At 40.0% G+C, this 16949-nt stretch overlaps 1 protein-coding gene across 1 annotated transcript in view; it reads right to left on the reverse strand.

The window, feature by feature from the left end:
* LOC132899190 (26S proteasome non-ATPase regulatory subunit 13-like) overlaps nt 1–16949 on the reverse strand; it is a 40326-nt gene that overhangs the window by 2295 nt on the left and 21082 nt on the right. Inside the window, exons 7-12 of the mRNA XM_060940890.1 lie at nt 7734–7905; nt 7528–7607; nt 7283–7408; nt 7105–7167; nt 5080–5160; nt 734–850 (exon numbers count right to left, since the gene is read on the reverse strand). Of these exons, the coding sequence (XP_060796873.1) occupies nt 734–850; nt 5080–5160; nt 7105–7167; nt 7283–7408; nt 7528–7607; nt 7734–7905 (639 nt within the window). The remainder of the gene's footprint in view (nt 1–733; nt 851–5079; nt 5161–7104; nt 7168–7282; nt 7409–7527; nt 7608–7733; nt 7906–16949) is intronic.

The following is a 16949-nucleotide window of genomic DNA, read 5'->3' on the forward strand; positions in this document are numbered from 1 at the left end:
GAAAAATTGGCTACGTTTAACTCTGAACGCAAAAGCTTTTATGAGGAAAGAACGGAATTACGTCAGAAAAACTGAACTTTCATTTCTTAAAATTCAAACCATGATTTCTCTGAAGTGACATTGCTATAATTGGGGTGGTGATTTTTAAATATGGTTTTCAGTACATTTTGCCTTGGATTCCATACTTTCGCAATATCACTGAACTGACAAATTAAGGCAATCTTAATAATTTCAGAATTTTGGCCTCTTTGCTGAAGAATTGCCCAGTTGTACAGAATATCTTTGTACGCTGCAGCAGCATTACAATTTCCCCCAACATGGTCCAGCATGACAATGCCCTTGTGTACAAAGCGAGATCCATGAAGACACGGTTTGCCAAAGCTGGAGTGGAAGAACTTGAGTGTCCTGCACAGAGCCCTGACCTCAACCCTACTGAACACCTTTGGGATGAACTGGAACACTCACTGAGCCCCACGCCTTCTCACTTGACATCAGTGCCTCACTAATGGTTGAATGAACACAAATCCCTACAGCCTCGCTCCAAAAATCTAGCGGAAAGCCATCCCAGAGAGTAAAGGTTATTATAATGGCAAACTCTGTGTTAGGTTTTGGAATGGACACACATGGGTGTGATAGTCAGGTGTCCACATACTTTCGGCCATGTAGTGTCAAAAAAAAAAATCCTACGTTACAGAAAACTGAAGATAAAAATAAAGTGATGTAATAACGTTACCTGGTGTAAATCGAGTACTCTTGGCTGAACCCATGTCATCTGAACAGTCTGATCCACTTCATCAATGCTCCCTTTTATCAATCCAACTGAGAGTGCTTTCATCACGAGCAGCTCCACCTGCACACATGATCGAAACACATGGACGCTCACCAAAAAATACGAAAAAGTGCTCAGTTATTGTACCCGGAAGTTGAGCATTTTCCAAAAACAGTACATCCCTGAAGTGCTTTATTCCTCTTATACCACACCAGTTTGCCAATGATTGCATTTTCTTTCATGAAAGAATGACGTAATACTTTTTAAAAATCCATTCCCAGTTAGATTTAATATTGTGGAATGTCTGTGAAACAAGTTAAGCCCTCTTCTCGATTAAGTTACAAAGCACTGACCCTGGAGACTCTTTCCATCGATGTCAAATAAACATTTACTTACAGAAAGCTGCACCATCTCAAAGTTTTTCTTGGTTAAACAACAATACGATTTTATCTGTTTATTATTATTACTGTACATTATATACATAGCCCACCATAAAAGTCCCTGTGTAAGCTGTTACTATAGAAATGATATATTAGAATGAGCAGATTAATATAAACCTGTGTGTGGCAGTGAGGTGGTGGTCGAGCGTCGGCTGTGAACGGCGAGGAGTCAGACTGAACCAGCAGGTAACACGTGACGACTTCAGGTCTGGTCCTCATCTCATTCTCATTATCTCTAGCCGCTTTATCCTGTTCTACAGGGTCGCAGGCAAGCTGGAGCCTATCCCAGCTGACTACGGGCGAAAGGCGGGGTACACCCTGGACAAGTCGCCAGGTCATCACAGGGCTGACACATAGACACAGACAACCATTCACACTCACATTCACACCTACAATCAATTTAGAGTCACCAGTTAACCTAACCTGCATGTCTTTGGACTGTGGGGGAAACCGGAGCACCCGGAGGAAACCCACGCGGACACGGGGAGAACATGCAAACTCCACACAGAAAGGCCCTCGCCGGCCCCGGGGCTCGAACCCAGGACCTTCTCGCTGTGAGGCGACAGTGCTAACCACTACACCAGGTCTGGTCCTACAATACTAATAACTATAACTACAACTATAACAATAACGATAACTATAAATAAACCGGTCCCCTGCAGTTTATGTGGTTGGTGGTCACACCAGATCGATAACGATGCCTCTAGCCCAGTGCTGGGTTTATCCGTATCGGTGAGGTTGCTTCTGGAGCCATTTTTCCCAGCCTGAACCTGATCCGATAAAACATCTGACCAATTGGAATTGTTTACATGTGATGTTGTCTGAGCACGTGTTATTTTTCCCCAGGCATCTTTGTACATCCTTGTTGCATCATGAAGTCATGGAATATGGATTCATGGAAAATAAAAAATATAATACAAAGCACAGATCTTTTATTCACGGATATGTGATTTTTCCATGAAATATCATCTCATCTCATTATCTCTAGCCGCTTTATCCTTCTACAGGGTCGCAGGCAAGCTGGAGCCTATCCCAGCTGACTATGGGCGAAAGGCGGGGTACACCCTGGACAAGTCGCCAGGTCATCACAGGGCTGACACATAGACACAGACAACCATTCACACTCACATTCACACCTACGCTCAATTTAGAGTCACCAGTTAACCTAACCTGCATGTCTTTGGACTGTGGGGGAAACCGGAGCACCCGGAGGAAACCCACGTGGACACGGGGAGAACATGCAAACTTCGTACAGAAAGGCCCTCGCCGGCCACAGGGCTCGAACCCGGACCTTCTTGCTGTGAGGCGACAGCGCTAACCACTACACCACCGTGCCGCCCCCCATGAAATATCAATAGTAAATTAATAAAGTAAACATATAAATGCAGGTAAAATATTTTAATTATGAACTTCAGCAGTCCAAACATTTAATTGTTTTAGATTTTTTTCATTTTTTAACTGCGATGCATCATCTGTATGAAATCGGTAACCAGTCTGTAATATACTGAAACGTCTGTGAGCGATCCGTAAATTATTAGCATCTGTGATGCATCTGTATTAAAATCCGTAACCACTCTGTATTTTGTATCCTTTTTTATCATATTTCCATAATCCGTGACCTATCTGTATTTTATCAACCACCGGAGTGTGTGCATGGGTTATTTTGAAGTCCAAGTTGTACAGTATGACCCGGAATAATGTGCTACTATTTGGAAAAAACTTCCATGACTATTCCTAAGTTGCATGCATTTATTTACCTGAGTGGCAGGACCAACTGATATTATAGTCGGGATTATAGTTGTGGTGTGACTGCTCCAGACTGGAACTAAATTCAGGCAGAGGGATAGTCAGAGTTATAGTTATTGGTGTTGTGGGACCGGGCCCTTATACCTGTGTCTAAGTACTGGCTGTCTATTAACGTGCGTCTCTGTGTGTCTTTCAGACAGCTAGTAACAAGACAGAGCAAGACAGACAGAGAGAGAGGACAGAGAGAGCTGTGTTACCCAACGTGTGTGTTTAGGGTAGTAGTCAATGAAAAACAGTGTTGTAGTCAAGTCACTAAACCTTGAGTCTGAGTCCAGTCTCAAGTCCCCAGTGTTCAAGTCCGAGTCAATAAAAAAAATTTCGAGTCGAGTCCACTACTGATCCGAGTCAAGTCCGAGAACAAGACTCCAACCGCACCATTTGACGGTGGCTGTTTTAGCGCCATTAACATTAGTTTGTTCCTGAACATGACGTATGAAGAGGTGAATGTGCTTCTCTTTGTCAGGGAGTGTGAAGTATTCGGTCAGAGATGGTTGAGAGACGGATGCAAGTGTAGAAGGTGTGTTTATCAATACAAGTGAAGACGGTAAACAATCCAGAACGGTAGGCAAAGTCGTAAAACACTGAAACAGGCGATAGGTCGAGCGAGGCACAAACAGGCTATCGTAGACTCGTCAGAATCAAAGACGAGAAACAGGAGATCAGGGATCAGGAACCCAAAGAAGGAAATAAAGCTCGGTAACGTATCAGCAATGCAACTCAATACTTCGCAAAGTAAGTGTGTTTTCACAGTTTTTATATAGGCGCGCTGATTGTGTCTTAATCCTGTGTAGCTGCGAGTCGTTTACGGTGTGCGCGAGAGTCCGCTTGGTCCGGAGCGCGCCCGAGAGTCTATTTGATTCATACGCCAAGGCGTGCAGGTGTGACACTCTTGCACAAAATTAGTACAAAAATTAGTGTAGATATAAATATCTTATGCCAAATTATGATGACACGTTACAAAAAATAATGAAAAAATCCGAGTCCTCGTCTCCAATTTACGAGTCCAAATGCAGTTAATGCACGAGCCCGAGTCATCAGCGCACAAGTCCAAATCAAGTCATGAGTCTTTAAAATTAGGGCACGAGTCCTGGACTTGAGTAATACGAGCCTGCTGAAAAGTGAAAAATAATAAAAGTACACCCTGAATTAAAAGTGCGCTTGCCTCTGGTTCCTCACTGTCCAGGCGTCAAGCGCTGTTACACTGCGATTTACCATGGAGCCTGTGCTCATTTCAGAGATGCTGTTATAGAAAACTAATCAACACTTTCCTTTCTGATCAATCGGAATTGACAATTGAAGAATAGTCTATAATTAATAATTGAATAAATCAGTGGTATAAAAAAAAACCAAACAAGCTCACGACTGTATTTAACAGCTTATTTTGTATATGCCAGGTTTGCACCAATGCTTAAAATACCGTAATGCTTAATGTAATTGAATTAATTATTAATAATTATTACAAAATGCTTAATTGCTTTCAAATCATATTATAATTAGACTAAATGAAGATTTGACAGAAAACAAAATGTGGTATTTTTTTATGATTTTCTTACGTGACTTGTGTGTATTGCGAGCCCAATCAGCCTGCAGTGCTATAGAAGGTTCTTAATGGAGTTAAATGTCAGCAGTAGTGGGTCTACTCTTAAATAATTACCTCCTGGCTAACATTACACCATTACACCCAGCTGCTACTGCAGATTAAGCTGATGGCAATGATTACAGTAAGAGACAATCATCAGACAGCATATGATACATCTGGCATATAAAAAAAAATCCTTCCAGGCCTTTCTGTGGCCTTCCTTTTCTTCAAGTGCTTACAATGACAAATGGATATGAACAGTGTACTGTATACTGAGCTTAAATACTGTTCTGTGTTACAATGGAAAAGGTCTAAATATAGGTCTAGCCATCCTAAAAGTGCTGCTTGAATTTCTTTAGAATCCAGGAACATTAGTTTAGATAAGTGTATCAACTCTGTGTGTATATCGAAGCCACGTAGGTCAAATATTTCTGAATCGATTTATGCATGCTGTCTGCGATGTTTGTTGTCTTAACCCTGATCACCTCGTTCACTGGGATTTGGGCGCTCTGGGCAATTTCCTGGAAGGACAGCTGTCTGTTATTGGTGGGCCGTGTAAAAGTCATCTAGAAGGGAAACAAAGAAATAAAATGAAAAAACTTTTCAAAATAGAAATCTAGAAAAAAAAAAAGGATTTTAATTAATTTAAAGGGAAGCGGATTTATTCTCAAGATTTCAAAAATCAAACTTTCATTTTCGGAGACTAAATCGTGTTTGAGAAATTTGAAAGAAAATTCATTTGCCAGATGGGCTTGACGTATACGATGACATCAGGGAGTGGTCGCTTGGAGCAACTCAGCTGTTTACATTCTCTGTTTACATCATAGTTTTGCTAGTTTTACAAGTATTTTTACCAAATTTATCAGCTTTTAAATAAGTATACTTTATTGTGTAGCATATAAATGCCACAATGATGCCAAAAAGAAAGCACAAGAGTGCTTTGAGAGCACAATCTCGCCTGCTGGCAACTATGGCATAACTCTGGTAAAATGCGACTGAATTGAACAAAATTGCAATATGCGTATTACCAACATATAACAAAGAATCCTGTCAGGTTTTGTGAAATTCCTCCAAAAATTGTGAGAGGAGTTGATTTCAGAAGGTGAGTACCCTTCCTGGGGCGGACACCGCCATGACATAATCCCCCTTTGGGCCTTTCGGCCAGTGGGGGATAATAAAAATTGTGAGGGAAGTTGATTTCAGAAAGCAAGCACACCTTGATGAAACTGTCAAAGTACAAGTTTGTTAGTAATCAAGGGCATAACTCTGGTAAAAATTTGCCCAAATTAAACAAAATTTCAATTTGCGTATAACTGTCATATTACAAAGCCTTCTGCCAAGTTTGGTGAAATTCCTCCACAAATTGTGAGAGGAGTTGATTTCAGAAGAACGTACACCCTCATGAAATTGTCAAAGTACAAGTTATTTAATCAAGGGTCAAAACTCTGGTAAAATTTTCACAAATGAAATTAAATCGCAATCTGCGTATTACCGTCATATAACAAGGCCTTTTGCCGAGCTTCGAGAAATTCATCCAAAAATTGTGAGAGGAGTTGTTGTCAGAAGGCAAGCACACCTTCATGAGATTGTGAAAGTACCAGGCTGTTAATCAAGGGCCATGACTCTGGTAAAATGCGACCAAATTCAAGGCTTGACATTAAGGACTGCCCGATTGCCCGGGGCAAGTGAACCATGCATTCAGGCAAGTGGGATATGTCCCCGACATGCCCGACCGGGCAAATGATAATACTGGGGGGCAAGTGGAAATTTACACCCACTTGCCCCCCAGGGCAAGCGGGTTTAAAAGTTAATGTTGAGCCCTGGAATTGAACAAAATAACAATATGCGTATTACCGACGTATAACAATGCCTTTTGCCAAGTTTGGTGAAATTCTTCCAGAAATTGTGAGAGGAGTTGATTTCAGAAGGAAAACATACTCTCATGAAATTGTCAAATTATAATTTTGTTAATCAAGGGCTGTAACTCTGGTAAAATGTGACTGAATAGAACGAAATTACAATATACTGTACATATTACCGACATATAACAAAGAATCCTGCCAGGTTTTGTGAAATACCTCAAAAAATTGTGAGAGGAGTTGATTTCAGAATGTGAGCACCCTTCCCAGGATGGAGGGAGGGAGGGAGAGACGGCCGGACATCGCCACGACATAATCCCTCTTCGGGCCTTTCGGCCAGCGGGGGATAACAAGCTGGAACTAGACTGCATTTCCACAGAGAAAATGCAAAGTGTGCTTGCTCAGCTGTGGCAAAGTGTCACCGACAGAAACTGGATCAGACAGGAGACTTTGCGCTGCAAAATCTTTTTTACATGATCTACAGAAAGTGTGTGTAGTGTGTAAAAAACCCATCTGGCATTTTAACGGAAATTCATTTTTCTTAAAAACCATTTGGTCTCCGAAAATGAAAGTTTGATTTTTTGAAACTATTTTTACTTAAAATACATTTGAGAATAAATCCGCTGAAGGATTCATTTAAGGACAAATCACCTCCATTACGCAGAGGAGCTGAATCTTCTGCATCAGTTTGACCTCATGAGCTGCAAGATCTGGCTGCAATGCAAAAATTCTTTCTGTATGACTTTTACAAAACATGAACACACTATTATACTGCTACAAGGAACAAACTAGTGCACTTTTTTTTTAATGAAAGTGTAATCTTGCTGACCTGCTGACCCCAGGCTGACTTTAAAGCCTGGAACTTGACGACGTTGCCGCTGTTGAAGGCATACAGCGTTTCTATAAGCCACTGCTTATCTGTATTTCTTAAAGACTCCAACACTGGGTGCATCAGCTGACAAAAGAAAAAATAAATAACCCAACAGCTTGTATTATGCACTGATCATTGTGAAAAGCAGTGAGACAATGTTCTCTGTGGAACTGAGGCATGGTAAGAATACGCAAGGGACTTACAAGCTCTCCAAAATTATACACTCCCTCGCCGAGCAGTCCCGCGAGCCCCAGTGTAAACGCTCTCTCCTGTTTCTCTGTCTCTGAAAATGTGAAAACAAAGCATCGTGAACAAGTTTATGTGGAATTTAAAGGTCATATACTAATTAACGTCAAACATCTGATTGCATTTTTCTGTCTCCACAATACAAAATAATTACATGACTTACCAGATAAATCTTTTATGTCGACACATCCGAGATATCGCAGTGCATCCTTGTAGTACAGTGCGTGGTTTCCCACAAATCGATAGTACTTGCTGGATAAATCATAGAAACGCCCATGGACTGATGTTACACCAGACAAATTATTCAGCATTTCCTCCACTTCCTCTATCAGTTTCTGCAAATGATGCAACACTGAATCAATGAGAACCAAAACTCTCAGGCTCTAATTTACAAAAAACACTAAATCAGGATTCCTCTTGTGTAAGGATCTGGTTGTTTTCCCAGTGATACATTTATTAACCACATTTAGACATGAATAATAACCAGGGCAGGATTGTAGAAATGTGAAAAAATATTTGTTAGCATTCATATCATCTCATATGCTGATGTGGCTTGACATGGGTGATTTTGTTACTTTTTTCAGAGCTTGTAAAACAAAACCACCAGAACAGCAAGGACATAGTAGCTCATCTGGCCTGCCATCAAAACAACCATGACGACCAAAACATCAAACAGAACTGAAATGTGATGATGTGAGAGAGGACCAAACTCCAAGACAAATTGTTTACAACAGGAAAAACAACAAAGGACTAAATTTTGTTCCCCGAGAGAAGAAGATCTACCCAAAACAACGATCAGAACTGAATTCACATGATAAATGAGAGGAGATACAATTCTAGTCAGAAGAAAATGTATTAAGTTGACCTAATTACTACTTTGTTAGCGACAAAATTGACAATATAATGACCAACTTTTGTGCAGAAGGACTAGTTCTTTCAAATCAATCAATCAATCAGAACTGAAATCCATTGAGAACTGAGAGAGGAGACACGATTTAACTGAAAACGGATGATGTAACTGAGACAGATGGACGGAGACAAAGTTGTGGAGAAGTATAGATCAAGGTTGGGTTATAAAAAATATCCCAAACGTTGAATATTCCATGGAGCACCATTAAATACATTATAGCAAAATGGAAAGAATATGGCACCACTACAAACCTGATAAGAGAAGGCCGCCTACCAAAACTCACAGACCGGGCAAGGAGGGCATTAATCAGAGATGCAACAAAGACACCAAAGAGAATACTAAAGGAGCTGCAAAGACCCACAGCGGAGATGGGAATATCTGTCCATAGGACCACTTTAAGCTGGACACTCCACAGAGTGGGGCTTTATGGAAGTGTGGCCAGAAAAAAGTCATTGCTGAAGAAAGCACGTTTGGAGTTTGTCCAACAGCATGTGGCAGACTCCCCAAACACATGGAAGAAGATTCTCTGGTCAGATAAGACTAAAATTTAACTTTTTGGCCATCATGGGAAATGCCATGCATGGTACAAACCCAGCACCCTGAGAACACCATTCCTACAGTGAAGCATGGTGGTGGCAGCATCATGCTGTGGGGATAGTTTTCATCTGCAAGGACAGGAAAGCTGGTCAGGACTGAAGGAAAGATGGATGGCACTAAATACAGGGCAAGTCTGGAGGAAAACCTGTTTGAGTCGGCCAGAGATTTGAGACTGGGATGAAGGTTCGCGTTCCAGCAGGACAATGACCCTAAACATACTGCTAAAGCTACACTGGAGTCGTTTAAAGGGAAACATTTAAATGTCTTGGAATGGCCTAGTAAAAGAGACCTTAATCCAACTGAGAATCTGTGGCATAACTTGAAGATCGCTGTACACCAACGCAATCCATCTAACTTGAAGGAGTTGGAGCAGTTTTGCCTTGAGGAATGGGCGAAAATCCTAGTAGCTAGATGTGGTAAGCTAATAGAGACACACCCCAAGAGAATTGCAGGTGTAATTGCAGCAAAAGGTGGCTCTACAAAGTACTGACTTTGGGCGTGTGTGAATATGCACACTCCAGATTTGTGTTTTTCCATCTTAATTATTGTTTGTGTGTTTTTGCTGTTTTTTCCTTAATGTCATTATTATTTGTTATTATATTATCTTTATCATCATTTAATCATCATTTAATATTTACTATTAATATATACAACATTTTACTTTATAATTGTTATCCACAGGTATTAGTCATACTTTTTGAAATCAAATTTTATAATCAAATTTCAGTCTAGTCTATACAATGCATTTTCATTGTCTATTAGTCTAGTCAATTTAAGTCAATTTATTATTATTATTATTATTATTATATGGTTGTTGTTATTATTATTTTCACCATTTTCATAGTACAGTGAGTCAATATTAAGTCAAATCATAACGTTGCCATTGCTGTTTTACGTGTTTTAATGGGACCACAATGGAAATAAGTGCTTGCGCTTTCTTGTGTAATCCTGATTTTAATGTATTTTGTACTTCATTTTACATTATGATCGAATAAATCAAATCAAGATTTTCACCTTTAAAGTGGTAGGCATGTTGTGTAAATCAAATGGTGCGAACCCTCCAAAAATCCATTTTAATTCCAGCTTGTAATGCGACAAAACAGGACAAACACCAAGGAGGATGAATACTTTTGCAAGACACTGCATGCAGTGTTAATATAACTATGAAATACTTTACTCATTTTACATAATATATAAGAAATGTACAAATAAATCTCAGTTAAATCTAAAAAAATACAATTTGTTTGTATATCTCATTAATTTACATATATAACTGAAACTGATACTTTAGATCCCTGACTGCCTTCATCTGTTTGACATGCCACTGCTCCTCTGTTTGACCACTTGGGTCAGCTGACTGTTGTGATTTTTGGTGTTCCAAACATGCTGGGAACAGTGGAGTTGCAGCGTCCCGTCTGGTGGACAAACTATGCAACAACTCATAACATGGTTAAAGGATCCATCTTCTATCTCTCCGTTTCTTTTTTACCTGTTATTTATCAGCCGTTATAAATGCTGATACGAATTTATCAGCAATTAGCTCATATCAGCACGCCTATTTATCGGTCGGGTCTTATATGACAGTATACTATTGAGATTGTGATGTCACAATACTATTTTCTGAGATATTACAAAATGTTAACAAATAGAAGCAAATGCTTCAAGAACAACAAGGAAACGAGTGGTTAAAGAATACGAGGAGAGGAGCTCAGCCTGAAAACTCCAGAGGAATTCACAATTGTATTTAAAATGTATTTTACAAAAACAGAAAGTCGGAAGTGAGGATGGAAGAGTTTAAGAATCTCGTTTTATTTTTTTTCTGCTTGCATTCGAGTCAGCTCCTTCATGAAAGTGTTTGATTCTCTTACAGGTGAAGCCGCTTCCTTATTCGACAGAAAACCCAGATTGGTTTCAAACAACTCGGGCATAAAAAACTCAACAAAGAGCGACATGAGTGATAAATCCTGAAAGAACAGAACAGATTAAGAACAGAGAGAGCTTTGTTTCTGTTATCAGAGGAACACAGTCCTGTCTAAAATATTTATATATCTTGGTTACATCATCAACCTCTAGGTTATTTTAAAAAAACCAAATAAACAAACAAGCAAACAAACAAACAAACAAAAAAACAAGCTGTGTCATGACAAACTGGCTGCACTGATTCAGTTTCAGGTTGCCAGGTCTGTATAAAACATCCACAACCTACACACTAAACAATAATTTTAAACTCAAACATTATCCTGTCTGTCATGATGCAGCGCAGGTTTTTTTTTTTAACCTAGAGGTGGACAACAAAAAAACAAACAAACAAACAAACAAAAACCCCCGATATAAATATTCTCAAACACAGTACTATTCAAAAGTCTTGGCACCCTATTGTTTTCTTCCTACAAACTTGGTTATAGATTTCTATTTTATGATTTCTACATTATCGAGTAATGAACCTACAGTCAGAGAGAGTTCTACACAAACACACCAAACTTTACAAGAGCTGCATGCATGTGAAATGGAAATAAATCGACTAAGGCAGGAAAAACTATTTTGGATAAAATTGTTATTGTCAGTTACAAGTAAAAAGTAACCAATAACCAAACTTCAACTCAGTGTGTGATCTTAACTTAATGTTGCAATTCACAACTATTCTATGGTTTTCCTAAAAAAAAAAAAAGTAGTACTCGCGAAATAGGGGGCAAGTGATAATATTGGGGGGCAGGTGGAAATTAACCAAGTTAATGTCGAGCCCTGTGTGTGTGGTAGTAATATCTTGAAGTATTGTTAAGTTATTTTATTCACATCACCCAACCCTTGCACACAGCCAGATTGTTTTTTAATTTATTTAACTGTATGCTGAGATCGAGACTACGATTTCATCTCCTCTTTTAACGTACATCAGTGTATATTCAACATTTCTATAGAATGTACTTGAATAATTATTCCCATACGCTCAAAACCAAACTCACTAACATCCTCCACAATGCACAGTGATCCTTTCTACATCGGATCCTGGGTTGTGTAAGATAACAAATACTGTACATGAAATGGTTTTCAAGCAACAAATCATTTTCAGCAGAATAAACAGAATAATATGGCTGCCCAGCTCCACTGCCAGATAATTCACATTCACACCTTAGGGAAATTTAGTCTTGCCAGCCCACCACCAGCATATTCTTAGAAGGTGGGAGGAAACTGGAAAACCCCAAAGAAACCCCACAGAGGCACAGGGTGAACATGCAGAACTCAGCTCAAGCAGTAACCCAAGCTCAGGATCGAACCGAGGACCCTGGAGCGGTGAGGCAGCAGCACCACCCGCTGCACCGGCATGACGCCCACCTGCAGACCTCAGTTTCATAATCTAACACAATGTGCAAGATTAAACATCTGATCCAGCTAATGGCAGCCTTCAGTGACATCTGAATATTTAAACCAGATGTTTTTCTAATTAGTGATGTGATGGCATACTGTTATGACAGATGGTGCACGGAGATAATAAAATCTTAAATACTGTTAATGCTATGCAATGCTGATCTAAAATGAACATTATTCCAAACACATTATTCCCAGTTGTAGTGAAGGGAATTGAGTTGTAGTGCTTAAGGTTAAATTCAGTAAAAAATACTGAATAATCTAAATGACATTGACAGCCAATGTTGAAGCATACTACGTACTTCCTGTTTTTGTGTGCTACATTCAGGAAAACAAAATAAACCGACAGAATATTCAAAGCAGAAGAGAGAGAGAGAGAGAGAGAGAGAGAGAGAGAATATATAGCAATGCATTGCAAGTTGCTGATTAAGACAATACATCAGTCGCCTTTGTATTTTTTCACTAAAGCGTTAGAAACTGGATTGAAACATCTGCACTGTCTTCGCAGATTTTTCAGGTTCTCATGTCTACACATTTGTCAAAGCCTGATTTTTGCTGATCTCTGACAAATGTTGGACTGACGAGCGCCTTTGTGTCAATGTGCTTTCATAGTGCGTGAATGAAATAAGCCCCGCCCACACTACGATCCAATGTCATGGTGCAACACTTATATATAAATGTGCATTAAATAATAGTCCATTTTTTTCAAGATTAGCTCTAATGGTTATGTAGGTGGATTAGATGTTTGAATGACTTTATTTGAAACTCCTTGAGCCCTGGCCCCAAAAATAACACCCATCTTTCCAAAACTGCCCCCGTGATTGACTGGCCCACAGAATTGAGTGACGATAAAATCACAAACGTTATGGTTAAAACCATGATTTAAAACATTATTTCTAATCAGATTCTACATATTTTGCAGTTTATTTGTACATTTTCCCCTTTGTTTTAATTTAAATGAAGAAATTATCAAAATAATAGACAGTAAGCAATTACTGAACTTGGCATCGGCAAATAATTGCTCGCTCGCCACTAACAAATCACGATATTTTGTGAAAACCGAGTTCAATAATTATCATTCACATTACTATTTTTTTTAAAATACTGATTATAAAGTTCATGCGAAGAATCAAACGATAACAAAGAAATCAGATGTAATCACTGTTTTATCACACGTCCTGCCCACCATGATGCCCGTAACACTTGTTGGCCCTTGTCGCAGTGGTCCCGCCCCCTTTGAATGATAAAACAAATCATTCAAAAGTGTGAAGTAACTGCGTATGAGCAGACTGTTATTTGTAGGCAGTTATTTGCAGTTCACTCAGTCAATCAAAACGGCATAAAAAATAATTTGAATGAAAATACAGTTTAAGATCTGGCTGGGGCGGAGCTAATTTCAAGGTTGGAGAATGGGGCGGAGCTAATTTCAAGGTTGGAAGATTAAACATAAAGCTGTAATGAAGAAACTAGCCTGATTTATCGCAAGGCAATATTGCAAGTTTTTTTTTTTTTACCTCGCCCGCTTTTTTTTTACCTCGCCCAACGCACACCTTCCCGATTTCATCAGGGCTTCGTGTGTCAGGCGATCAGTTACGAGTATACGGGCCCGATTTGATCGGTTCAAAATTCCCTGCGCACATTTGTGAGACATCGTACATGTTCAGCCCAAATAGATGGTCACGTGTTCAAGATATCACATGATAGTACAAAAAAACAAACAAAAAAAAAAACCCCACACACACACACATACATACGAGAAGTATTAAATTTTGAATATTAGAATCAAAAAGGGATAATAATCCCAACTAGACAAATCAATAATAAGAACTGATTCTAATTCGTTCAGTCGTTCTTAAAATTCAACTTGTTCCAGGATTCCGGACAAGTGATTTCTGTACCACTGACAATGCAAGAATACTTTACCAGGCATTTTCAAAGCTGACACAATTACAGCCATAGCCTCGTTCCTCTTTTCCCGTTTGCTGTAATCAGGTGAACTAATGTCATAAAGACAGGTGGACGCTTCCCAAAGTGACACAATTTGTGCTTCCTGGTCTGCAGTCCACTGGGATCAATCCTGGCACTCCAATTGGCTGTTTAAAATTATCATAACCGATGAGATCATAGTAATAATGCACACACTACCGATTGTGTTGCGTACGAGGAGATCGCATCCGAAAATATCAAGACCAGTTTGATCTGAACCGAGCAATCGAGAACCGATGAAATCAGCTACGAGGTGCTCCCGCACACATTTACGATTCGCAAGCGATTTAATCGGTCTAACAAAATCATAAGCAAATCGGGAAGGTGTGCAGTGGGCTTAAGCGGGATGAGGTATTGTTTTCGGTGGGGTTTCTTTGTTTTTTTGGAATTTTAGCCCATTCCTCTGTACAGAACAGCTTCAACTCTGGGATGTTAGTGGGTTTCCTCACATGAACTGCTCGCTTCAGGTCCTTCCACAACATTTCGATTGGATTATGGGCAAAGTTTAAAAAGGCAAGTCTACAGAAGGTACAGGTAGCCTATAATGACTGTTTAAGGATCCTACTCAGGAGACCAAGGTGCTGTAGTGTTCGTGTCCTGTTCTGTAATGCAGGGGTCAGCACCTTTAACCTCCTAGGGCTTAGCGGTCACATGCGTGGACAGCACTTTATGGAAATTCGGAACAAGAATCCACATATGCGGACATACTTTTTCTCTAAAAGTACATCTTATCAAAAGATGATGCTTAGTTTTTATTCTAATCAGGTTCTAATAAGCCCAAATAGCAAAGAGAAATAAAAAATGCATGTTAAAAAACAGCTTGGGCCTTAGGAGGTTAAAGCTTTACTGAGGAACCTGATATATAAATTTATATGTCGCTTAAACATGTCACAGAATTACATTATAACGGTGCTGACCAATCCCAGCTATAGTGTAATTTGTACCGTCAGCAATGTGGAGGTACTGGTATGAATGTCTTTTCTAAGAATTATTATTTTTTTTAATTGATTGGTGTTTGTTTGGGGCGGCACGGTGGTGTAGTGGTTAGCGCTGTCACCTCACAGCAAGACGGTCCGGGTTCGAGCCCCGTGGCCGACGAGGGCCTTTCTGTGCGGAGTTTGCATGTTCTCCCCGTGTCCACGTGGGTTTCCTCCGGGTGCTCCGGTTTCCCCCACAGTCCAAAGACATGCAGGTTAGGTTAACTGGTGACTCTAAATTGACCGTAGGTGTGAGTGTGAATGGTTATCTGTGTCTGTGTGTCAGCCCTGTGATGACCTGGCGACTTGTCCAGGGTGTACCCCGCCTTTCGCCCGTAGTCAGCTGGGATAGGCTCCAGCTTGCCTGCGACCCTGTAGAAGGATAAAGCGGCTAGAGATAATGAGATGAGATGGTGTTTGTTTGTATTTGTCTATGTTCTTGTTTGTTTGTCTGTTTTTATATTGGGCATGTGTAATCTGTGTGTGTACTTGGACCCTGAGTCTGGCAAATAAAGATGATGATGATGATTAAGGTCAGGACTTTGACTTGGCCATTCCAAAACATTAACTTTATTATTCTTTAACCATTCTTTGGGAGAACAACTTGTGTGCTTAGGGTCGTTGTCTTGCTGCATGACCCACCTTCTCTTGAGATTCAGTTCATGGACAGATGTCCTGACATTTTCCTTTAGAATTCGCTGGTATAATTCAGAATTCATTGTTCCATCAATGATGGCAAGCCGTCCTGGCCCAGATGTAGCAAAACAGGCCCAAACCATGATACTACCACCACCATGTTTCACAGATGGGATAAGGTTCTTATGCTGGAATGCAGTGTTTTCCTTTCTCCAAACATAACGCTTCTCATTTAAACCAAAAAGTTCTATTTTGGTCTCATCCGTCCACAAAACATTTTTCCAATAGTCTTCTGGCTTGTCCACGTGATCCTTAGCAAACTGCAGACAAGCAGCAATGTTCTTTTTGGAGAGCAGTGGCTCTCTCCTTGCAACCCTGCCATGCACACCATTGTTGTTCAGTGTTCTCCTGATGGTGGACTCATGAACATTAGCCAATGTGAGAGAGGCCTTCACTTGCTTAGAAGTTACCCTGGGGTCCTTTGTGACCTCGCCGACTATTCCACGCCTTGCTCTCGGAGTGATCTTTGTTGGTCGACCACTCCTGGGGAGGGTAACAATAGTCTTGAATTTCCTCCATTTGTACATAATCTGTCTGACTGTGGACTGGTGAAGTCCAAACTCTTTAGAGATGGTTTTGTAACCTTTTCCAGCCAGATGAGCATCAACAACGCTTTTTCTGAGGTCCTCAGAAATCTCCTTTGTTCGTGCCATGATACACTTCCACAAACGTGTTGTGAAGCTCAGACTTTGATAAATCCCTGTTCTTTAAATTAAACAGGGTGCCCACTCACACCTGATTGTCATCCCATTGATTGAAAACACCTGACTCTAATTTCACCTTCAAATTAACTGCTAATCCTAGAGGTTCACATATTTTTGCCACTCACAGATATGTAATATTGGATCAT

The sequence above is a fragment of the Neoarius graeffei genome, chromosome 15 (assembly GCF_027579695.1).
Source record: "Neoarius graeffei isolate fNeoGra1 chromosome 15, fNeoGra1.pri, whole genome shotgun sequence".
NCBI classification, from domain to species: Eukaryota; Metazoa; Chordata; class Actinopteri; order Siluriformes; family Ariidae; genus Neoarius; species Neoarius graeffei.